Here is a 26,551-nt window from a genome sequence, read left to right on the forward strand (position 1 = left end):
CCGTATGGGAGTGGATACTCCGGCAGCATCCCGTTGCAGATCATCTCTTAGAAGACGAATGGGCAGACCATCTCGTCTGGATAGACCATCTTCTCCGTAGTCTTCACGACAGTCGACCACTTCCCACAATTTTAGTGGCATTCCCTGTGATCTGTTTAGTATAATATCAGTAACAGCGTAAGGACAGTATGACGAATAGTAGATCGCGCAAAAGACTTTGACAAGGTCTGGCGAGTTTGAGACGTTGATGGTCGCGAAGAATTTCGTGAGTTGTAACTTCGGAAGAGGTTCTTCCTCGAGGTTGAGAAAGAACAGGGGGAACCTCGCGATCAAATTACTTCTTTGAAGAACGAACGCTCGAAAGACTGTCATTACCGTCTTCCAGCCGCGCCTCCATGGCGGGAGGGCGGAAGCGTTGAAAACGTTCCCGCTGTGCATGGGGAAATTTTTTTAAACGTTTCCAGAGGAAAGGGTAAAAGAATTTTTTTTTTTTTTTCTGATACGAACGATGGAACTTCGCGTAGGTGACTTAAAAAAAAAAATGCTGATTCAATAAAAAAAAAAAAATAAATAAATAAATGAAAATAAATCAAAGAAACAATGCTTTCCCTCAGCCTATTTTTCCATCTCCATGGCAACCCCATCTGGATAGCGTAGGGATTAACGAAAACTCGGTTGAGGAAAAAACAACAATAATAGTAAAAAAGGAATTAACAAGATAAAATAAACACCTTCCATACAGAACGGCACTTTTCCTTCTCACTCTGTCTGCCGTCAGGCTATTTCATTCATCCGCGTGGCACCCACTCCCCCCTCCCCCTCCCCACCAACGAAGGGATTAGTAAGAGACGAACTTCGCTGATTCTTCGAGGAGAATCCACCTGGGAGGTCTGTAGGTCATTGTGTCCGCAGCGTCAAGGCATAGTTCGTGCGAACTCAGACCCTCAGGCAAGGAAGGAGGGGTCGCCATCCTCGATGAAGCCTCGAGGGAATCTCGAGCACATGATCTTCATCCGTTCCTGTTCCCCCTAATTTCACCCTCACCCAGAAGACCCCCCCACCCGCTTGCCGAAGGATCCCAAAAGGTCCCCAGGAGGAACCGGCGTCTGGAGACCCAAGTTCGAGGTCGGGGGACTGCGGGAGGAGATCCTGTCTTCTGGATAGAGCGTAAAGCACCTGTTCGCTCCCACCCACCACACCCACACCTCCGTCAGCGTCCTTCCTGAAGGAGGAGGAACCTCAGAAGGGGAGGAGGGCGAGAGGGCGTTAGGATGATGACCCTGTGGAGGGTGGTTGGAGGAGCGGACGGGGAACACCGAGGACACGTTCGGGGTGGTGCCATGTCTCCTGACGGCGTTGACGCCGAAGTTTCTGACGAAAGGCGTCTGGGAGATCGGATCGGTTTTCCCGGAGGAGGAGGTGGAGGGGGAGGGGCTGCGGAGGTGGAACCGGTGGGGTATGTGGAGGTGCACGGAGGAGGAGGAGGAGGAGGAGTGGAGGGATGGTTTGTGGAGTTTGCTGCAGAGTTGGCACAGCGGTGAGAAGAGCCGAACCCACCAGAACTTCCTCCACAGGTGGAAGCGGCCGTAGAGCTCCCGGGTAGACGCCGCCCTGTAATGCATCAAGGAACTTGGTACTCACTTCTCTCTCTCTCTCTCTCTCCCTCTCTCCAAAATTCAGAGGTTTCCAATATTCACAACAAAGGCCCACTTTTGAAGATACTCTGGAATATTAGAAAGTGATTTTGACGTACGGAATGTTCTCAAATTCGGAACATTTCGTCGCGAATATTGGAGAATTCCGAATTCTGGAGAGTCTAAATAGAAAATAAATGGTACCTGTTCTTTATCATTATCGTTATTATGGCAAACAATGTAATTTATATTAAAATTATGATCACCGTTACTCTTATCATTAATGATGATGTCATAATTTATTTTTCATTTTCAAAACTATTGTCATTATTCTTGTCACTGTCATCATGACTATTATCATTATTATATTGTTATCATCATCACTATTATGATAACACCTATCACCACTATCATTACTTTCCAACATCTTTATCTTGTCTCTCTTGTCACTGCAAATGTTATCGTGAACCGATTCAAAACAGTGGCGCACTGTATGGATATCAAGCGCAAGACGATTTTTACCGTAAACCCTCGATATAACGGACGATATGAGGGACGAGCCTGTCGTTATATCCGAAGATCCATTATAACCGAGGATCCGTTAAATCCGATGGAAATACCGGACAGGTCCGTTTTATCCCGAAGTTTGTCCGGTATTCGAAATTAGTAGGATCAGAAATTACATATCATCATCACTTCTGACATCATCGATCACCATCATCACCAAGTTTATTTTCATCAGCATTATCTTACCTCTCTTATCAAGTGTTATCGTCAAGTGATTCAGAACAATTGCTCCAGACGATTTTTGTCAGCTGAGTGAGTCACGGTCGCCGGAGATCCCCCCTCTCCCCCCCCCTCCCTTTGGCTGAATGACATCGCCTGGCGTTTACCATAATAAAATAGATAAAGTCCGTCAAATGTTAATTTTCCTCTCCCCGCTGTTAATTTCCTGAACTGATTTGTAATACATAAACTAATGATGAGGATAAGGATATGGTTTAACGTCACAAACTCCTCCCTATCGGAAGGCTAGGATGGTGCCCCTCACAGAGGACTTTGTTGCGTGGAATTTAATGAACCATGCCCTTGGTTCAACTTCGCCGGTGGCAGGATTCGAACCGCCATCCCATCGACCTTCGCCGCAAGTAACGACGCCCTAACTTGCTCAGCAGTAAGCTTCCCATGTACACTAATAAACTATGAATAATAAAAAATAATAAACTGAGTTAATAGCTAGTATCTTTTGTCATTTTAACTCGTTTTTTTTCTTCTTCTTTTTGAATTGCCCGCTTGTTACCATTATCACTATCGGCAACAGCCCTTGTTGCTATGGGAGACCAAACAGAAGGTGGAAAGACGAGATAGAGAAGTTTGCAGGAGTGATGTGGTATAGGTTAGGTTAGCGCGGTCGTGTGAATCATGGAATGCTATAAAGGAGGCCTTTGTTCAGCAGTGGACTCAGGATGGCTGATTTGATTGATTGATATAGTGACTGACTTTATCGATTTTATTCTGATCGCCGCCAGGTTACTAAAATTAAGCCTAGGAGACGTCATCTCATTAAGGTCTTTAAGCTTCCAGGTTAACCCCCTTTTGCAACTGTGACGTCAGACGATTTTATTCCCCAGAGGAACAGTAACGAAAAAAAATTTGGGACTCGATCGGGGGACCACGTTCTGAACACGTGCCAGGTCCTTCAGTCCCACACCATCGTCTAAAGTTAACCAGAATCAAGTCTTTAAAGTCGGGTCGTTTCCAAGTGGTACTTACTCGAGGATGACTTGAGCAAGTGCTTCAGGGTCCAAGGGCGTGGCGTCGATGTAGGACCCCGGAGGAAGGTAGTGGGAATAATTGGCCCCGCCGAAAACGACTGGCACCATCCCGTGCATCAACGCCCTATAAGGCTGTCGGGAGAAAGAGGACGAAGAGAAATCTCAGGAAATAGGCAAAAACTGGTTTACCAATAAAGTGGTTAACGAATGGAATAGTCCTAGGAACCACGTGGTCAACGCCGAGGTAATTGGTTGTTTGAAGGAGAGATTAGATAACTTTATATATAGGGGTGAAAGTTGGTAAAGAGTATGGAACATCCCAGTGTGGGACTTATAGTCTCCTTTGTTCTTATGTTAGTGTTTTTCGGGGTTATCTGAAGTGGTAATATCCTCAATCAGGGGCTCAATACTAAATGAATAGAATCACTTGGTTATAATAAGAAATACGAATACTAAATTAATAGAACCACTTGGTTATAATAAGAAACACGATTACAATGCACAGTACACGAATGAAGTTGTTTGATCTCGTGTACTCTCAGACCAGTTCATTCACAATACCCACAATGAAAGGGTAATCACACTAGGCTATTTTTCCTCCAACATCCTGCCTCAAACCTCCATCTGAATAAATAGAATATAACTTCACTTACAGAAATCTAGACCTCTAGAACATTTCAGTAGTATGTCTAACATTCGTATAGGTTTACAATATTTTGATTTATCATTCAGATCTGCTATATACGACGGAAAATTAATCTGATATTCAGAGGTTTGAAAAATAGAATATTACTCAAACGAACCCAGCCGTCGCCTCTGGTCATTTCCGTGGAAGCCCAGTGTGATAGCCCCCCCTTTAGCTCCTTACACTATGTCGCACCCATCACCTTATCGCTGACGTAATCCTCACACATGTTGTCCTCGAAGGCCAAGTAGAACTTGTAATTGGGAGCGAGGACCTTCCTGTAGCAGGCTTCTCCTTCGTTCGAGCCGCAGCTGAAGCGTCCGCAACCGCCGAAGGTGTCCACGGGCAGGTGAAGACTAAGGTCCCTGACGTACAACTCCCGCCCTGAAGAGGAAACCAAAGCACCCGCGATATCAAAGGGCCGGGTTACGAAACATGACTATATATATATATATATATATATATATATATATATATATATATATATATATATTATATATATATATATATATATATACATATATATATATATATATATATATATATTTCTAAACAGAAATGTAGTAGCACATTTGTATATATAACATACAGGAAACACACACACTCACACACACCCACACACACACACACACACACACACACACACACACACATATATATATATATATATATATATACATATATATATACATATATATAAATATATATATTATGTATATACAAAATAACAATAAAAAGATAAGTAGATAAATAAATAGATAAGCGAAAATCTACAAACGTGGGAACCAGCAGGGAACCCACAAGTGCCTCCGCTCTGCTCACCTGACTCTGTATGGCACTTAGACGCCCACCAGACCACCATTTTGGGTCTCCACCACAACGCCTCATGCAGGGCGTCCGGCTTGGCCTCCGCCCTGAGGTCGTTGAGCCTCAAAGCCTGGACGTAGCCTCTAAAGGTGGGTCCGTCGGAGTTCAGCAGACCCGGCTGGAGACCCAAAGGCTCGCCTGTGGAAAAGGAGAATGTTGTTATTGTGAGGACGTTCATTCCGACGTTAGAGAACAGGTTTTCTTGTCTTTGTGTATTAGGTGTCAGGTTAGATTTAGATAATGAGTGGATGAACATGGACACGCACGCGCGCGCGCACACACACACACACACACACACACACACACACACACACACACACACACACACACACACACACACACACACACACACACACACACACACACACACACATACACACATCTATTTACATATATACATATTTTATGTGTGTATGTGTGTGTGCGTGCGCGTGCATGTATGTACTCGTATTTATAAACGTTAACACGTGTAAAGGTATGGACCCATACATAGTAGTAAAAACAGGAAACACACACACACACACACACACACACACACACACACACACACACACACACACACACACACACACACACACACACACACACATAGCAGGAGGTAGACGGACCTTTTAGGGACCTGAAGTGACCGTAAGAGAGGTGCACATCGGAGTGGCGGTGGAAGGTCATCGTCCAGTCGAAGAAGATGGAGTCGCCGACCCCGTCCTCCTCAAGGAACCTGGCCATGTCCCCGTTCTCGGGATGGAGGCCCGTGGGTTCGAGACTCATTACGATGTACGTCCGGTTCGACCTCCGGGGTGCCGGAGGAAAGGCGCCGCCCTTCCGGACATGGGGCGCGTGGAAGACAAGAGCGTCCGGGTCTGGATGGTGATCTGGGTGAAAGACGAACTTGCATCGCGTCTCCGGACATCGACGGAGGTCGAAGGCTCCTCTGAGGTGTTTCTGCCAAGATAGGTTCTCGTAGAGGGGCGTGTGGAGTTCGATGATCTTCACCGATCTCGCCCTGTTGCCAGGAAGAGTTCTGCGAGGCGAGGCTCCTGTGGTACTGGAGAGAAGACCTGGCAGTTCGACTCCAGATCGCTTCTTCGAAGATCGTTGACCACCAACGCCAACACCGAGAGTTTCTTGGATCAAATTTTCTTTCCCGTAGCTATATGCCCTCTCGATCACGAACTTATTTCCCGTAGTATGGTCTCGTCGGCTTAGGAGAAGATAATCACTGATTCCGGTCACTTGTGGCTTATCTAGAGTTCGGTTTCTTTCGAACTCGTCATCGGGATAGTCAGAGGACTCATTCGCGAGATCTTGGTCTTCAGCATCGATTCGCATTGTGATGGACTTGTGTAGATCCTTTTGGCCACTGGTCTGGGTAAGACCAGAACCCAGACTAGACACCCAAGACCCTTCGGAGGGTCTGTTCCGCCTGGAGAGGAGGAGGAGATACCTGTGCTCCTTCAGGTAAACGAAGAAGATCAGACTGAAGAACACCACCAGGAAAATCCTCTCAAAAGTGACCACCCCGGGAACCCCACATCGTCGGGTCTTCCTCCCGCCGCGGCCCCAGAATGCCGCCATCGGTCTCTCTTCGCTAGTTCAAACTTTTGGTTCCCATGCTCGGTTTTATAAGCTCCAGTCTGACTGTCGCCAGGCGATTTTATTCATCTGTGTGAAAACTGCAATCATAAAATGAAAAACTTTTCACTAAATCCACGAATACGATCACTCCCACATCACTCTTTACTCGTGAAAGGGTTTCCATTGAACTGAATAAAATCACATGTCGGCAGTGAGGTCAAGTCAGGTACTCCAAGATACGAATAAAATCTCCTGACGACAACCAGAATAAAATGATGCAAGTTTCTCGCTCACGCTGGTGGCGCAATCGGAAACGTGCGGGTCTCGCATTTTCCTGGTCGTGGGTTCGAATCCCGCACTTCTTTCAGATTCCTAGTAAAAACTGTTTGTTACCTGCTCCGACAAAAGTGTACGATATGGCAAAAAAAAATACGGATTCGGCTGCGGCTACTCAGCTCCTCCTGGCGTAGGCTCCTCGTCTTTGAGGAGTTGCACAGTTGTTGTTCTTTAGCTTTTAGGAGAAGTCCACGAAACGCAACACTGAGATGTATCACTAAGCATCCACTAACTACCACTGGTGTTCGGTTATTGGCTTCGTTTGGGACAGTCTGTGGACCAATAAGGTGTTCATGAACCACAGTTTCCGGAGAAGTAGCTTACAGAGACACCCTCAATCCGAGGGAACGTTCTTCAACTGAATAAAACCAACCGGGACTTTGTATAATTTTTTTTTTTTTTTTTTTTTTTTAAGGTCGGGAGGGTGTGTGTCCACCTCCCCCCTCTTTAAACTCTTTACTGAAGAGAATCACCCGGAGGTCTACACAACTCTGTTAATACATTGATATGTTACCGTACTAGAATGTATAGTGAAACTATTGCATTTATCTTTCCGAAGTTCCTACGGGAGTCTCCGTCCCCTTGCGTTAAAGTTAAGTCACCAGGCGTTAAAGGGATCACTCTTTGTGAACATCAGAACCATGGTGAAGACTTAACGACCAGACATGTCGAAAGACTTCTGTGATTTGGGCCAATGATTATGATTTACATCTACAAAAGCTTCGCAACACAACATGGCTCCCTGTACGGTCGGAAACGACGCATTAGATTCGCCAGAGTCGTTTTTATCGGACGGATTCCTCCGACGGGATGAAATATGGACTTGTTGTTCTAGGAATGGTGTAATGGTCAGAGAGGTCGTGGACACGCGCGAACACACACACACACACACACAGGAGAACTCCCTTTGTCCAACTGTGGACAAGGACGACGTGAAACTCGGACTGAGGGACTGTGACACTCGAGGGGTCTGTAGTCGTCAAGTGCTCCTCGAGCAAGGAAGCTCCTTTCACACCGTTTCCTTTCTAGTGTCTGTGTGCGCAGGTTCGAGTCCCGCGCTCCTCTCCGATTCCCAGTAGTGACAGTTATAACCTGTCACAACAATCCAAGGACACAGGGCGAAGGTGATGGGGGGGGGGGTCGGCTGCAGATACTAAGCGGCTCCTGGCGTAGACTCCTTGCCTTTCTAGTATCTAGACACCCTTAGACATCGTCTGTATAACTTTGCAACCATCATATCCTAAGACGAAGACAACACAATGACCAGCCTATTTAGTTTTGTATACAATGCATCTTAGTGTTTCCATGCCCAGGATATGTTACAAGAGTGTATATGATTTTCATAGATTTATGATGATTTTAATACACGTAAAGGTACTTATCGGGACAAAAAGTACTCTAGATACTAACTATATTCTAACATGTTTTGCAAATATTTTTTCAGTAGATTATCGACTAAATAACCAAATGGTTATTATTAGTTTTCTTTGTGTAGAGGTTATTATCCAGACAAAAGAAAAGTGCGTGACTATGTTCCGTAGGGGTGACACCAAAGTCCTACGATGTGAAAGTGGACGGGGCTTTATGTGGAACGGTCATGCAGGGAGCCGGCACCTCAACTATGTTGGGCAAGAGGGTGTGTGTGTGTGTGTGGATGTGTGTGTGTGCATATACGTGTGTGTGTGCGTATGTGTGTATGTATGTATGTATGTGTGTGTGTGTGTGTGTGTGTATGTGTGAGTGTGTGTGTATGTGTGTGCGTGTGTGTGTGTAAGGTCACATCATAACCCATAGATCGGCCATATATGAACTCTGAGCTCTCCTCCGGGAGGGTAATAGGTGTCGATCATATGCCCAACACGTGGTCCAAGACCGTGGTGAATCACACAGGATAGAGTCTATGAGGGTATGTCGGCGGTGAGTGAAGAGAATTAGTACAATGCCCGCCCGCCCGCCCGCCTGCCTGCCTGCCCGTTGCACGAGTGAGGGTGGAGGGGAAGGAAAATAACGGACGACCGAGAAGAGGTGCGGAGTGGAAGTAGATGGTGGGACACTAGGCTAGCATGCTACTTGCATTTGCTACTTCGTTCGTGTGGAAACAACTTTGGTTACAACATTCTAGACTTCCGTAAGAACGTCTCAATAATGTGTCTAACATTCGTATTTTAAGTTTAACTTCTTTTAGTTCGTCATTCAGCGTCTCACTGCGTGACGCAAGAACAATTTGACACTTGGAAATTTTGAAAAACAAAAGATCGTAACCGAAGTCGTTTCTACTCAAACGAAGTAGCAAAAGGAAATAGCATGCTAGTGAGTAATGCCCAGTGTGCCGCCACGTTAAGTTGGCAAGAGAGGGGGGGAGGGGGTGGGGGGATAATTGTAGGCATTGGGCGCTGTAGGAGGGAGAGGAAGGGGGAGGGGCCGGGCTGAGAGAAGAATAAGGTTGGCGGGAAGAGCATTGGACAGAAAGGTTTGTTTCGGGTCAGGACGGGAAGGGAGGAGGGGGTGAGGGGGACAATAGAGAGTTGGAGGAGGACAAGGTTGAAGAGAGTAAAGAGGGAAAAGAGAAATGGATCTCGGGGGAAGGGGTAGGGGAGGTGATGGAAGAGGAGAAGGACAGGAAAGGGAAGGAAAAGGTGGGGAAGGGGGGGTAGGTGGAAGTCAGAGTGAGAATGGGGAGTAGGTGAAATGTTTGTAACAGAAGTAGGGTGAGTGAGCGCGCGTTTGAGGTGGATTACAAAGGATTACAAAGGCGGAGCATGCCGACAGGAGACCTTTTGGTCCATAACTAGGTCGGATGCTAAAAATATAATGATAGATAAAAAATATATAATGTAAATGATAATAAATAAAATAAATAAATGCAGTTATAGTTTAAAAAATGACATATATTATACTATGCACCATCGCTAACAATATTGTCAATATCAAACACATTACCTAAGTTTACACAAAGTGGTGACGGTGAAACTCAAGAGGTATGCAATCGTGGGCTGCTGTGCAATATGGTGAGTCTTGGGCTTGGATTGGCAGCGTGATCAGGTTGATCAAGGAGACATCAAGAAGTCATTAGTGCGAGTGTGAAGGTGTAGGTAATGGAGAGTTCCATAGTGTTTATGTGCAGTGGGTATAAAGGAATAAACTTGTGACAAGCAAAATAATAGTAATGATAATAAGTGATAACAATAACAATGATAATGATAATTATAATAATATAAATAGTAATGATATTAATAATAAGAATAAGAATAGTAAATAGCTAGATAAATAGACAAATACATAAAAACGAGATGGACAAACGAACCAGTGAATAAGTCGATAAATATATAAGTAAAAAAATAATAATAACAACCAGAGTAACAGGAAAAATACCAATCAGTACGGAAGTTACCAACATATATATATATATATATATATATATATATATATAAATATATATAAAAATAAATAAATAATAATCTCGAAGAACCCACAGTCAGAATATAAGGAAATCTAGAAGAAAGTATAACGTCTATATTTCGGCTAATAGCCTTCAGGAAAGTATATAGAAGTTATACTTTCTTCTAAGTTTCCTCTTATTCCGACTGTGGGTTCTTCGTGCTTATTTATATATATATATATATATATATATATATATATATATATATATATATATATATATATATATATATATATATATATATATATATATATATTCTATCCAGGCGTTACATGTCTGCAACTCGCGTGGTAGGAGGAGGAGGAGGAGGAGGGGGAAGACGCGGAGGGTAGGTGAGGTGTGACGATCAGACGACCGCGAAGAGGAAATGACAATGATTCAACAACATTACAAAAATATTGGCTTCTTCCGTACCTTGTGCCCTGTCTGCCGCCCGCTAGGCTATTTTATTCATCTCGATGTCAATAGGGTTGTTCTTTAAAGAAAATAGCCACATGTTTTATTATCAATATTTTATTTTCCCGTTGGAAATTATTTCCTTTTAGAGTGGAACACAAACTTGATTCTTTGGATGCAACTCTTTAGTCTTCCAGTTTTTTAATCGGCTAACTATAGTGCGCATGATTAAGGAGTGAGTTATCTCACTGGGCCATTTTCCTCCAACCTCCAATTAATCGGTGGTACCGCCCACCCCCAAAACTTTTTCCGTTGTCAGATCACTATGGCAAACAACCGTTTCCTTTTCTCAACAAAAGCAGATAGAATGTCATTTATATATACTGGAAAACAATTATTTTCCTCCAGTAGATCAGATTTTTCCCGAAAGCTGTGGTTTGCAAATCTGCCCTAACAGTCGGAGGGAAATAAGCCTAATGTGATAACGCCTTTAGGAGTTATGGACAAGATACAAGGTATGCTCAATAAGTAATGAGAAAATGTCCCGCGAGACATTAAATATGATTTGATCAAAATACTACTTCATGGTCAAGTACACATACATATATTCTATAAAATGACCAACTGGCAACTTTTTATATTTGTAGGTCTGAGTGCAGCGGTGAACGTGGTGGAACCAGTCTGATTCGGTTTGGCGATCTGTGAACACTTGTCAAGATCCAGGGAAACATAGGGCAACGTTACACCATCAAATTTTGTGTTAAACTTAAGAAAAGCAAACAAGAAGGTTATGGAATGTTAGAGGAGGCCTATAGGGATGAACAGATGGTTTAACAGATTTTCTGAAGGAAATGAACAGGTTGAGGATGAACCCAGATCTGGAGCATCGACGAGTGCACGCAAGGAGGAAAACATTGAGGAAGTGCAAAGGTTAGTGATGCAAGACCGTCGAATATCTGTGAGGATGATATCTGAAGCTGTTGGCACAATAGAGACAGTTCTGACCGAAGATCTGAAGCTCCACAAAGTCTGTGCCAAAGATCCTTTCCGACGACCAGAGGCAGTTTTGTGTGGAATGTTGCACTGACATTCTCGAAACGATAGAGGCTGATTCAGGTTTCCTGAACAAGGTAGTGACTTGCGACGTGAGTTGGGTGTTCACCTACGACCCTGAGAGCAAACGTCAGAGTGCTCAGTGGAAGCACGCGACCTCCCCCAGACCCAAAAAGGCAAAGATGAGCAGGTCGCAAGAAAAGGCCATGGTCATTCCTTTCTTTGACTCCCAGGGGCTCATTCACGTTGAAAGAGTTCCTCAGGGTCAAACCGTCAGTAAAGAATATTACCTTACTGTTCTGAAAAGGTTCAGGGAGAAGATGAGGAAGAAGAGGCCTCAGCAGTGGAGGAGTGGTCAGTGGTGGTTCCACCAGGACAATGCCCCATGCCACAAGTCAACGCTGGTGACCACCTGGATGGCCGACAGGGGAATGAAAGTGGTACAACACCCACCCTACAGCCCTGACCTAGCCCCTTGCGACTTCTTGTTCCCACGCATGAAAGACAGCCTCAGGGGAACCAGATTCCAGTCAACAGAGGAGCTGAAAGAGGCATCGGAAAGTTACCTGAAGGGACTACTGAAAAAGGACTTTGAGGAGGTCTTCCAGGATTGGGAGAGACGCATGCAGAAGTGTGTAGATGCGAGAGGCAATTATTTTGAAGGAGACAGTTTTGTAAGCTTATGAAAATAAATAATGTCTCTCCTGACATTTTCTCATTACTTATTGATCGTAGTGGTACAATGATGAACTAACTCATCTCTCATACAGTGAACCAACTGAAGACCGTAGATCTATATTTATTATAAGGACGTCTACTCAGAGGCGACCTGATAAAATGTTGGAAAATTTCCCACAATCTTTCAGTGCTCGCTTTGATGACTTGATCACCCTTACCCCTTCCAGTGGGCAAAGGAGGACACAAGCTTAAAATTCTACCTCCACATTGCAATTTAGGGGCTAAAAGAAGGCTCACCCCTATCAGACGATATAGTAGAATTAGATTCAGTTGGCTCCTTTAAATCCACACTTCACTTTAATCTTGAACCTCATCTCTTTGAATTTGTAAACACTCAAAATTATTATAAATCCCCTGCTTTCATTAATTACTCAACTTCCTACATGTATCTACCTAATATCCTTTCATTAATTTTCACATGGATACTATCATATATCGGCTAAAGGTACATAACAGTCTAATATCCTCTACACCTGATAGGTCTGTCTTTCCATTAAGACTTGTAGTGGTGAGAGGAATTCTGCATGGGTAAAAAACAAGTAATATTGTCAAGATATTCGTAGTGTTTATTTCTTCGACTCTGCCATGATCGTCCAGTCTAGTGCTGGGCAAATACCGCTAATTTCAATATCGAAATTATTGGTGAACAACAATACAGTTACCGAAATTACCGACAGTTTACCGGTAAAAGACTCGTGAGGTAGTAGTGACGTCACAAGTTCGAGTCGAGTTCGAAAAATCAATGTTTTTGTCCTTTAATAAGCTATATCCCTGATTCTATTTTACATATTGTTTTTATTGTTATGTCATTGTAAAGGGAAAAGGTCATACTTTAATTGGTGCTACTATAGTATGCTATCTACCGCGCGAGAGTGAATGGAGGGTGTGTGAGGGTGGGTGTGGTGTATACATTTTCGTTCGCGTCTGTTTGCATGTTTGGAGGTGGTAGTGGTAGGCAGCTACCGGTAAAGTTACAGGTTTTATCCAACAACCTTAACGATAGCTTACCGGCAAACATTCTGCTACCGTTAAAGCTTCGTTAACCGATAACTCGATAAGCTATACCATAACATTCAGAGAGCGGTAAGCACGTCTCGGCTTGGTGGTACTGAGTGACGGGCCCAGTGCCCCGCTAATTTTACCGGTTAAACTTTTACCATTAAGCAAGTATGTACTGCTAAGGTCTCGGTCATTTTTTTTACCATTAAAACCGTTTTTTTCGGCACTTTTTTAATTTCTTAATAGAATTAATGTTATTTCTGTGATCAGCATACGAAACTATATTAATTGGGTCTTCGTTTGGCGACACGCGGATTTTTTTTATGAAACTTTCACAATTAATATAGTTTCGTATGCTGATCACATTAATTCTATTGAGAAATTAAAAAGAGTGCCGAAAAAACGGTTTTAATGATAAAAACTTACCGAGACCTTAGCGGTACATACTTGCTTAATGATAAAAGTTTACCGGTAAAATTAGCGGGGCACTGGGCCTGTCACCACCGTCACTCAGTACCACCAAGCCAAGACGTGCTTACCGCTCTCTGAGTGTTATGGTATAGCTTAACGAGTTATCGGCTAACGAAGCTTTACCGGTAGCAGAATTTTTGTCGGTAAGCTATCATTATGTTTGTTGCCGATAAAACCGGTAATTTCACCGGTAGCTGCCCACCACTACCGTCCACTACAAATATGAATATGATCTATTAATGTTACCTACTTAATCAGAGAAGTAACCAAAATTAATTCATAAACATTTCAAATCAATTTTTTTTTCAAATCAACTGATGACCAACAAACTGAGGTGACATCTGGTGGGGAAAAACTTAACAATAATGTGTTCGAATGCGTGAACAGTGACTGAAAATCAAGGCAATTCAGATATTGTAAACATATATCTGATTTTTTATAAGAATTAAAAGATAAAATAAAACTTCTAATGTAAATTAATTAATCAGTTATTAATTTACATTTTTTGAATTTGTAAATTTGTTTCTTACAAAGATTTCAGTGAAAGTAATCTCATTGTTTCGTACAAGTATTCTGAGCAATGTAAACAACAATAGCGAAATCAACATCTCAAAAGCAACGATGACGGAAACAAATGTCAAATTTACATTTAAGAAAAGATGCAATAGTGCTGGCATAAGAAAACGAAAGGTGGACAGTGATGAAGGTCTGTCGTTGTGAAATTCGAATTCTTACAACAAATGTTAAGGGATGATCATGATTGATAACTCCAGTTGTGTCTGTTTGAAAGCGTTAAGCGTCTAAATTTAGTGTTCCACTCATGAGGTACCTTTAACCTTAACGTTAACACAATTAGATAGGCTTGGATGTCTTCATGACTGCAAGTATTATATTGACTTGAGGTGGAATTATTGGACAGGGCTGCTCAGGTCTACTACAAAACATGAGATAAGCTGTCATAACTTATAAATTGCAGGATTTTATTTCGAATTGTTATACACTGGGTAGTGGATAGGCCAATTCCTCGTCGATAAATGAGGCAACATCATGATGAATGAATTTAGAGGTTTCTCACATGTAAGTAAACACCAGAATTTGCTAATATCATGAATTCAGTAGCATTAGCTAGGTCAATATGAAAATGGAATTCCTGATATTTGAGCTGAAGTAGTTCTCATGGGATGGAAAAAGTCGCTATGAGTATAATGCAATTTGATATATCCATCTAGCTGTCCTAGACCTAGTTCTCGAGATATTGCATTTTGAATGGAATTAAATCGGGCCTATTTTGTCCGAGGAAATCGGGCCGAAACGTGCGGTCTGACTGATCGCCGATCAAACGTAAACAATGACGGTTTTTACTGACAGGCACAATTTTATATAAAAAATTAGCATATGGTTGCACTATTTGACCTATTTTCTATAAGATGTGTGATTTCCATGTAATTTGATCATATGATTACATTTTTATCCTCTGCAAAATTACCCACCACAGCTACGAATACCGTAAAATTACATGAAAATCACACATTTTAAAGAAAATAATTTGAATAATTCAATTATATGCAAGGTATTACGCTAATAACCCAATAGTAACAAACTTATTAGTGTAGTTTGATCCATACCACCAGTGATCATAGATAGCGGGCACGACGAATCGTAGCTGTGGTCCGTAATATTACGGAGGATGAAAACGTAACTTCTCTTCGATCAAATTACATGAAAATCACACATTTTAAAGGAAATATTTAAAATAATTCAACTATAAGTCTATTACACTAATAACATAATATTAAGAAACTTAATAGAGTGAAGTTTGGTCCACATCACCAGTGATAGATAAGAAGGCAGGATGGATGATGATGTTATCCTATAATCCGACCCGATAGAAAAAAAAAACTAATTTAAACAACCAATTTCTCAGCTCTACCGTAACATACTGACTTTATTTTGGTATTAGAATAATCCACGATACTAGTAGTTTTGGTTCATTATGGTCAGTTGCCCGCACGATAAATTTATTAGCTCATTTTTTACGTTGAAACATATACCAATTTTTGATCTACTGCTGAATGCAGGCCGCCATGTTTATCTAATGTTTTTATTGACCGACATGTAACTGATGATGTGAATGTTTGAAATTTATTACGATCGTAGTAAATACACTCACACAACATTTTTATTAATTAAATTTCCCGCGGTATGTAAATTTGGCCGTTTGAACGGCGTGCGCATAAAATGACGCGCTATTGTGCTCGTCATCGACGGTGGCGCCTCTGGTGGTGTTTGACCTACCTAGTAGCATTGAGCCTTGAGGTGAGATTACACAGCTCCCAATTTTATATCTCATCCAGGTATGAATAGTATTATAGTTTAACCAGTATGAGGTTAAATTTGTATTCATAGAAATATAAGTAAAATTCCAGAAAAAGGCAAACATGGATATGCATCATGAAACTTTGTCCAATACCTCCTAACTATTCCATAGAAGAAATAGGTCTTTCCAGTGGAAAAAATAATAATAATGCATTTGTGTATTACTGAAACAGCTAATATAATTATTAACATAGTTACATATTAAATATGTAACTATGTTAAGTAGCCAGGATTTTGGATTTTATGATATACTTAGAATACAACATCAACCTAATGCAATATAACTTAATCTCACTTCAGGCATGGGTTTTGCTCCAAAACTCCAGCCAGCCTAACCTAATCTAGGAAGGGGCAGACGTTGGTTCTCGAAATTGATACATCAGCATGATAAAGGTTATCTTTAATATCCTTTGGATTTCTTGTTGGATCGTAATTTTTGAAAGGTCCGTCCATCTTGCTTCACATGGTTATATGGGACATTCCACTGAATTTGAGTTATTGTTCAGAAATGAGTTTCATTAGAGTTTTCTAAACCCTTTTTTATTTCTTTTATGTATTCTGGCCTCAAGGCTGCAGGTTTTCTGCAAGAACAGGGATAATGGGTTAATTAGTGTATTGGCCATTGTGCCCTGTAGTTTACATATTTTTTTTATGAGTGGAGAGAGAGAGGGAGGGAGTGGTGGTAAATGGGAGTGGAACTACAATATGCCTCTTTGGCCATCTCCCTTGTAAGGGGGGAAAAGCTCTTGGTATATGTATGTATGAGTATATTTTTATGTGATTATTCATTGTTATTTTTTCTGGAAGCCCAAGGGTAATTCTTATAGTGAAGGTGTTGAGAAGGGATGGTTATGAATAGTTTACAATGTTTGTGGGTGAAGTGAGAGTTTGCGCAGTGAAATGTCTGGGGAAGTCACTTTGAAAGTAATTTGTCGGTTGTATTGATGGGAGTGCTAAGATAAGAGGGAGGGTGGAGGGGTGTGGAGTGTATTCAGGGATGGAATGGGTGGGAATGATTTTATGCCTTTTCCTTTTTGGCTACCTCCCTTGTAAGGGGGAAAAAGCCTTGGTATATGTATGTATGTATTGATGGGAGTTATCTTGTGGAACATTGATGCAATATATGAACAAATTCTGATGTTATGTATTCTCCTAATTCCATGTACAGTATTTTTTATTGCGTTTCAGGTAGCAGTGAAGATGAGACTAAAGTAGTTCGTAAAGAAAAGAAGGTCATTGTGTCCAATCCAATGATTCAAAGAAGTGGACGGACAAAATATAGAAAAAAAGAAGAGGAAAGTTCCAGTAGTAGCGATGACAATGCATCAGGAGCAGTGTAAGTATATCATCACATACATACATATATATATATATACATATGTATATATATATATATATATATATATATATATATATATATATATATATATATATATTGCGACACTGAATCTGACCCAGGGCAGTGGACAGGATGCAGGGATGACCCATCATCCAAGAGGTGCCAAGATAAGAGGGTGGAGGGGAGTGGAGTATGTAGGGGGTGGAGTAGTGGGTGGGAGTGGTTTCTATGCCTTTTTCTTTTTGGCTACCTCGCGTGTAAGGGGGAAAAAAGCCTTTAGTATATGTATGTATGTATATATATATGTATATATATATATATCTATATATATATATATATAATATATATATATAATATATATATATAGATATATATATATATATATATATTGTGAAGGCCAATTCCCCCTCGTAAGGAGTGCAGTTGAGTCAAAGTACAAATCTTTTCACAAAAGGAGAGTTAGTAACTGTTCCCCACCTACTTCTATAAGTCAGTGTCAGAAACAGTTCCACACTAATATAACAGACATCAGTCCAAAATTCCTTTCTAGACAGACCTATGGAAAGGTTCAAAGATCATTACCAGCATGAGACTTTGGGTTTCTAGTCCGTGAAGTTTGAGGCAACAGTTATTATTTGTGACAGGCAGCAGCTTATGTATTCATTGTCAGTGGCAAGTAGATGTGAACATGCTATTATATGTATATGGGGATGTGTATATATTTTTTTTTTTACAGAAGATCATATAAATCCCGACGCACAGGGGAAAGGGAAGGTCCAACTGATATGGGAGCCACCTCAACTCTTCAGATTGAAACGGAGAAAGACAGAGATGCACAGGCTATTTATGAAAGATCATTACAAGTGAATAAGGTAAATTTACTTAAAATTTCTTTTCTCATTAATTTCTTAAATAATCTAGAACATGGTAAAACTTGTTAGTATAGTATTGTTTAGTCAGTAATAATTTTCATTGGATATTTTAAGAACTTTTTTAAAGCTAATGTTTAAAGCTGTCTGGTTCACAAACTTACTTCTTGATGCTGCATTACTTCATGTACAGCTTATGGATGTGTTTGTTCTTGATTAAAGTTGTGACATTTGTGATTTCTTTGGATGAGTTTGAGTGGCAAGTTGCAGTCAGTAATAAGAATGTTATGCTTTAAGAGAGATTCTCCCTCTTAGTAGTGAGAGCATGTGTCTAAGTATTCAGATTTAGAAGTCACCAGAAGTTAAGAAATGACTGATAGAGTCATTGATATTCTTGACTGGCATTTCTGGCACAACAGATGATTGTGTAGAAGGACTAATGTCTTTGTCTTTAAATCTGTTGTTTTCATAGTCATGGTAAATGGAAATGAAACATGGACCTTTTCCAAGCCCAGGCATTGTAGAAGATTTTTGGGGTGTTACTGAAGAGATCATGCATCAAACTAGGATATATTCAGTAATTGGTAACCATTCAACATTCCTGGGATGTTAAGTGTTACAAGGATAGATAGAGTCTGAAATATGGAGGTGAGGCAGAGAGTGGGGGTGGAGAGAGTAGACCATAGTACTCAGATGAGTTGGATATATTTTTTCAGCCCGTCTGAAGTAGTTGATATCCCATGTTTAGATTATTAACATTATATATGTTTTTTTTTTCTTCAAATTTTTGTTATCACAGGATCAGAAGGGCAAAGCAGATGACAACATTTATCGTGGCTTAAACAACTATACTCAGTTTTATGAAAAACGGGATACTGCCCAAGGTAATGCTGCAAGCGGAAGCGTTCGCAAAGGCCCCATCCGTGCTCCAGAGCATATCAGAGCAACAGTCAGATGGGATTACCAGCCAGATTTATGCAAAGACTATAAGGAAACAGGATTCTGTGGTTTCGGAGGCAAGTTGAGGCATGCTATTTCATAATATAGTGAAATATATATATATATGTATATATATATAAATAAATATTCCCTTTACTGGGTTGTTAGTCGCTTAGTTATATTCATAGGGACTTAAGTAACACTCCTGTAGACTGAGTATGCAATATTCTTCTTTGTTTGGAGACAAATCTCTGCTCAGAGAAATGCTGGGCCTCTTTTTAACTTTCTCTTTTTTCTGCTATTTTTCTTATATCTCAAATGTACCACTTGTAGGATTGTAACACATTTTTTCTTATATTCCTGTGATGGAAACAACAATACTGCCATCGTATTCTCACGTGTATTGTAAAAGGTGACTAGATGGGGCAGATTGAGGGGATGGGATCTCCTTTGTCTATTTTTCTCTTCAAAGTGTTAAGGTCTGTTTTGATGTAGCCACCATTGGTATATACATACAAACACATTCATGTTTATATTCAACTTGTTTGCCATTACCTCTAGTGAGGTAGTAGGCATAGTAAAGCCATCTCCTCACCCCTTCTATTCCCATCATACTCCTCCCTTTCACTTTCTCCTGATGTGAAAATGGCATCTTATACTCCCATGCAAAATGACCAGTTCATTCTTTGTGGAACAGATCATCACTAAGTCTATAAACTCCTCTGCAATTTACTCTTATCATTTCATTTGTTCAACATCTTCATCATGAGTTCTTATGGGTTCTTTTATCCCATCATTCCAACATGGTTTGTTTTGTGTTCTCATCATTGGCACCAGCAGTTGAATACTTTGAGAGCTACTCTCTTCTATTATCATATGACCAAATTACGTATTTTCTTCCTTTGAATGGATTAGCATTAACTTTGATCAAAATAGCCATTGATTTCTGTTAACCCATTATTTTTTCCATTACAGGTCAGTTTAGGTCAAATTGATAGTGTTATAGTGTTTCTAAGCCAACAGAACTGTGGACAGTGTGGAGTGATCGTAGACTGAAATGATGATTGTTTTATAATGGCAGTTGCTGACATTGTGAAGATGAAACATTTTTCAAGTACATAGATGCATAATACAACCTCTAAGCTATTTATATATTCTGGAATGGATGAGGAATGAGTTTCAACAAGCGAAATGTTTTACTTTTAATAAAGGTTTCCTCCTCACATGGTGTCGGGCCATGATTCTTTTAATCGAATCTTACTTTGTCTCTGTTTGTAAGTGAGGATGATGTTGGCCAAGGTAGAATGAACAGTTTTGAAATTGTTGTTACTAGTGGGGGTGACGTCAGTGAGGTTGCTTTGGATAATTGCCAAGTTTCCAATGAACCCCTGGCTGTATCTTGACAAGTTTGTGTCATACAGGAAAACAGGGCAATAATTATATTTTTCACTGTAAGTGGCATTGGCCATGTGAAAACACATACCCACATTGATGATGATATTGATTCAATTTTATGCCACAAAATTCAGGGCCAGAATGCTATCGTATGAAAGGACTTTGGTGTTTTGCAGTGGGGGATCATTGCTGAGAATAAGCATTTTGCTTGACTTCTGTAATTGTGACCAGAAAATGAACCCCTGTACTTGACTTCAATGGCAGTTACTGTGTACACTACCATTAAGCCAGTATATCACTTTGCTCCAGTTCCTTGAATTTAGTTTAATTTTTTTAGGTTGTACTTGACCCTATGACTTATGCTTAATTGTTTCCTTCTGCAGACAGCTGCAAGTTTCTGCATGACCGGACAGATTACAAGTTGGGTTGGCAGTTGGAGATGGAGGCTGGAAAACGTGCCTGTGACTCAGATGAAAACTGGGAGATACCAAGTGATGATGAACATATACCATTCAAGTGTTTTATCTGTCGCAATTCATTCGAAGACCCAGTGATGAGCAAATGCCGTCATTATTTCTGTGAGAAGTGTGCCCTTGAGCATTTCAGGAAATCGAAGAGATGCTATGTGTGTGGAGAAAACACGGGAGGAGTATTCCAACCAGCAAAGGACATAATTGCAAGATTAGAAGGTGATGATAGTGACTGAATAATTGTGTCTTCAGTAAGTGCCAGTACTGACAACAGGTTATGAGAGTGATTGTGGATATACTGTAACACATTTTTTTATATATATAATTTAACTTCTAATAAATAGAAGATACAGACATATCTCTTGTTATTCTTACCATATCTTATCCTTGCCACTTGGACTAGTGATGCATATGTGTACGTGATGGTCCTGTAGGATGTGCATGGAAGAGAATCATCTCCCCATTGCCCACCTTCAAAATGCATAAACACACTTATTTGTATCAAGACAGTATCAGTAACATTATTTTAGATAACATGACCTGAAGGTTTGTAGCTGTTCTGTAAATGTATGAGAAAGGGGGTGGCTGCAGTGTAGTGAATTGGTAGGGGTAATCATGCCTCGGCTGTCAGGGTCTGCTTGCTGTGGATGCACTGCGTTGCTTTGCATTGCCTTGGACCTGATTAGTGTGACAGCTGTCTTCCCTCCAACTGTTGCAGCAAATTTTCAGCCCACATCTTTTGGGAAGGATTCAGATATACATATACATACATACAGGGCAGTGGACAAGGTGCAGGGATGACCCGTCATCCAGGAGGTGTCAAGATGAGAGGGAGGGTGGAGGGGTGTAGAGTGTATTCAGGGATGGAATGGGTGGTAATGACTTTATATGCTTTTTCCTTTTTGGCTACCTCCCTTGTAAGGGGGAAAAAGCCTTGGTATATGCATGTATGTACATACATATACCAAAGGCTTTTTCCCCCTACATGGGGGGTAGCCAAAAAGAAATATCTGATTCAGATATACTGGAGGAAAACAGTTTTCCTCCATCCGATTAATCGAAGGTTGGAGGGAAAATAGCCCATTGTGATGACCCCTTGAAGAGGGGCAGGATCAACTTTCGTCTTGGAGGTGTTAAGAGGGGAGGGATATTGAATGTGGATGAAGATATATTGATCTACTTTTACATATGGGAAAGGTTTCATATTTCAAATGATACCTGTGATGTCAATCATTAGAATATAAATTTCAAGAAACTCATTATGTACACGTAAGCATTTTTACCAGTCGTATAACAACATAGAAAAAAAATCGCCAGGCAAGAACTGGACTGATACTATACCAAATGGAATTTCTGTACTGAAAATAATTTCCTTTATTATATCTATTTTTATATAACACTTATATATAGCTACAAAGTAAATATTAAAGAATGGCTTCGTTGAATTTCGAGCTGGTCTTTGAAGAGGCTTCACCAAATCCTATCAGGTATCTAGCTGTTGTCATTGTGCAGATTCCTACAGAAGACTGTGTACAAAAATAAATGTGCTTGGAGGGACATATTAAAGTTGGAGACATTCTGATTTTAGGAAATTAAGTTGGTCTTTCTGTAAATGTAAAAATTGCAGGATCGGTTCAACATATATGTGCAGTAAGTATTTAATATCTGTAAGAGTTACATTGGTAACAACTAATTGTTTACAGCAGTGTTTCTCAACCTGTTTACCCTTGTGTAACATTTAGAATAAATTGCATGTCTCAAGGAACCCCTGCACGAAAAAAACAAAACATATACCATATCTTTCTCATTTTATTTTCATCATAATGATAAGTAAGATAAGATGATGTCTATATTACATTATTATAATAACCGAGAATATGTTGTGCGTGTTTAATTATACAGTATTACGTATATGAAATCAAATAAAAAATCAAAAGTGCATGAGCTTATCTCACATGTTCTCGTGGAACCCTTAGAGACCTCTTGCAGAACCTTAGGGTTCCGGGGAACCCTGGTTGAGAAACGCTGGTTTACAGAGATGGGAAAAAATCAGACATATGTATTAAGTTTTCTGACATCTCGCTATACTTTTTCAGAGAAATGTGTCGAAATGTCAGACAATTAAATGACTAATTTTGTCGGTTTCCTATGCCATCCTAGACCAACTTGTCCTAATCATAAGTAATTGTGACCAATGTTTTACAAAGGATTACAAAGGCAGAGCATGCCGACAGGAGACCTTTTGGTCCATATCTAGGTTGGATGCGAAAAAAGTCATAATAATAATAAATAAAAACTTTAATAATGAGGAGGTGAGAACAGTAAAATGGTTGGTAGCGAACTGGCCATGTAGCGAAACACCCAAAGGGTTACAGGTACTTTATAAACCTACACACATTGTATTTTTTACAAAGGCGGAGCATGCCGACAGGAGACCTTTTGGTCCATATCTAGGTTGGATGAAAAAAAAAAATCATAATAATAAATGAATGAATAAAAACTACAATAATGTATATAACAAATAAAATAAATGTATAGGTATAGTTAAATAATAAACAAACAGGTAAATAGAAAATAATAATAAATTGACATGACTAATAATTAATAAATGAGAAACAGACAAATGATAACAAAACAAAAACAAATAATATAAAATAGATTATGATCATTACAGCATCTTGTTTAGGTGTTTATCTAAATGATTCTTAAAGTTTCGAACTGAACTACATTGCACTGCCTCTGCAGGAAGTTTATTCCATTCATTAACTACACGGTTGGCGAAGTTGTTTCTACCCACTTCCAAATTGAATCTATTTCCGGACAGTTTGAGACCATTGTTTCTTGTCTGGTTCTCATTCGTATCTCAAATGCGATAAAAAAAAAATATATAGTGAAATGACTGAACAATGTAGCAAACTGGCCATGTAGTGAGACAACCTGTAACCCAGCTGACCAATAGACTAATCCTCTCTTTACAGTGTGGGCCAAAGTTCCTATCCAAACTGTACATTATTAGAATATTTATATCACAAATACTGCTTCATGTATTTTCTAAAATGTTCCAGACACGATTTATGATTATTTTCCCTATAGTATCAAGTCTGACACAAATACTAGAGAAAGAGAAATATTGAAAAACTTTTTGCTTGCTTACTGTGTACAACTGAGTGATAAAATATTTGTGATCTTATTTCTTTGTTTCTTCTTTTCATTTATTTGTCCATTCATTTATTTAACTGTTTAATCATACTTTAATTAATTTATTCATTAATTTAGTGTGTTTGAATGTTGATTCATTTATTCGTATTCAACTAATTACCAAAATGAGGTGGCTGGTCATAGATTATGGAAGGGCATCTTCACGCCACTTTTAAAAATCTCGTCCCTTTCATTCTTTCCTGTTAAACCATGAAAAATCACACCTCTTCCCGAGCAGTATTACTAGTTCATCCTTGGGGCATTTCTCTCATGGACCATGACATTAATTTAGTGTATACATTCCTCTCCACTTCTGTTACCCGAACACATTTTTTTCTTGATTAACATTATATCTCTTATGGCCTCATTCACTACATCCTTCCACCTCAGATGTTTTCTTTAGTCTATCCCTGACTCACCGCCAGCTCCATTGATTTATGGTGTCATGACAAGTGCTCATAGAATGTCGGTGCACAGACAAATGCTCATAAGACATATGCCCACACGACATATGCTCACAAGACATATGCTTACACCCTTAATGAAAAAACTACAAATTCTCACAAATATTTCCTATCTACGTGTTATCAAGCTACTTTGGTATGCCATGTACAAGTGATATCTACAACAACAAAATTTATACGTAGATCAATTTGGATATGTAGATCGCACACCAAAACACATTATATTTATATTATATATTTTTGTCTTCATTCTCAATATTTATTTTTATGCAATAAAAATATTAAAATTTTCTGGTAGTATCCACGCGTGTCGCCAATACTTACGACGAGGAAAGGTAGTGAGGTCTCCTGTGGTGACGTTGTCTCAACCGCCGACGCCGGACACACCGTAGATGTCCGCTTCCGTGGCCGGTTAAACCTAGACTGATGACGTCACCAATGTGAGCGGCGTATCCACTCAAGGCTCAGAGCTCGCTCACGCAAACCACAGCCAACGGGAAGGCGGCCAATCAGAAAGCAAGACGTTCCAACGGGACCTGTCCGTGATCCCACCACGGGGTTTAAAAGGACTTTTTATTGTCTCAGTTGATCAAACTTAGCCTTAAATTTGTCTTTGACTTTGCATGAATATGCAATAAGTGAGGAAAAGGAGACTGGTGATATGTTTGCAGGAAGAATTATGGATATTCTAACATTGAGTGAAAATAAATTGAAAGGGAAAAATTAGAGTTTTGGGGAGTGGTTTAGGGGTGTAGGGAGAGGGCGAAGAAGGGAAAGAATGGCTTTGTTGGTGTGAGTTAAAGGAAAGAAATTTCATCAAGTATACTGTGGGTGAAAATTAGAATAAATTTGGAGGTATGGGTGTTAAGGTGCATACTGCCATCGTTGTCATACAAGTTTGAAGGAGAGAACGAGTGTGTGGAAAGTTTGGAAAGAATGGGAATGCAGCAGCCGGCAATACAGTGACCCACCTGACAGGCTGATATAAAAAGCCCGGCTAGGTGAACCTAGGATCTCAGATTCCTCGAACAAACAGCGTTAACCCCTTCCATACGGTGCCGCATACGTAGGCGGCATGAGGAGCAAGTGGATATGCGAGGCTGCCATATCGGCGTCTTGATTATATTTATTGTAGTTACACCTGTGTAATGACATTCATGTCTCCGATTTGGCCCAAACTTACTCCAGAGGGAGAGAGTCGTCCACAGGGCACAGCAAGGTAGACGTGGGGAACCTGGACCCAAGGGCGAGGTTGTGGCGACCAGCCAAATTTGTTTGTGTTTGTGTAATTTTCCCCTCTCATTTCCGCCTGTTGGCGCCCGTACTTTTAGCCTGAGCAGTATCTAAGTGCGATCCGCAAGAGCCCTGGTGGCCCTCGACCTGTAGCTGAGGTGGTGACCCAATCGGGACAAGTGGCCAAAATGACCCTCAAAATTACCAAAGGGGTTAACCCACGGATTTGGACAAAAACCGTCATGTCTCCGATTTGGCCCAAACTTACTCCAGAGGGAGAGAGTCGTCCACAGGGCACAG

The 26,551-nt window shown here is 40.5% G+C and overlaps 2 protein-coding genes across 3 annotated transcripts; one reads left to right on the forward strand and one right to left on the reverse strand.

Annotated features, from left to right (window-relative positions):
• Positions 1-563: 563 nt before the first annotated feature.
• Positions 564-7,900, reverse strand: LOC143021023 (uncharacterized). 2 transcript variants are annotated; one of them, XM_076178184.1, is made up of 5 exons: positions 5,570-7,898; positions 4,917-5,099; positions 4,297-4,478; positions 3,408-3,541; positions 564-1,611 (listed from the first exon to the last, which is right to left on the reverse strand). In XM_076178184.1, exons 1-5 carry the CDS (start codon positions 6,534-6,536, stop codon positions 1,041-1,043), a joined length of 2,037 nt encoding a protein of 678 aa, XP_076034299.1. In that variant the 5' UTR covers positions 6,537-7,898; the 3' UTR covers positions 564-1,040. The 2 variants fall into 2 exon arrangements, with proteins under 2 accessions (XP_076034299.1, XP_076034300.1); XM_076178185.1 differs by lacking the exon at positions 4,917-5,099 and having other exon boundaries at positions 5,570-7,900.
• Positions 7,901-14,519: 6,619 nt separating this feature from the next.
• On the forward strand, positions 14,520-21,710 carry mdlc (RING finger protein mdlc). The gene is made up of 5 exons (XM_076178187.1): positions 14,520-14,674; positions 17,533-17,680; positions 18,420-18,555; positions 19,352-19,568; positions 21,270-21,710. The coding sequence occupies exons 1-5, from the start codon at positions 14,590-14,592 to the stop codon at positions 21,590-21,592; spliced, it is 909 nt and encodes a 302-aa protein (XP_076034302.1). The 5' UTR covers positions 14,520-14,589; the 3' UTR covers positions 21,593-21,710.
• The last annotated feature ends 4,841 nt before the right edge of the window (positions 21,711-26,551 follow it).

Source organism: Oratosquilla oratoria, chromosome 41, assembly GCF_046742065.1.
Source record: "Oratosquilla oratoria isolate Oo_2021 chromosome 41, ASM4674206v1, whole genome shotgun sequence".
Taxonomy (NCBI): Eukaryota; Metazoa; Arthropoda; class Malacostraca; order Stomatopoda; family Squillidae; genus Oratosquilla; species Oratosquilla oratoria.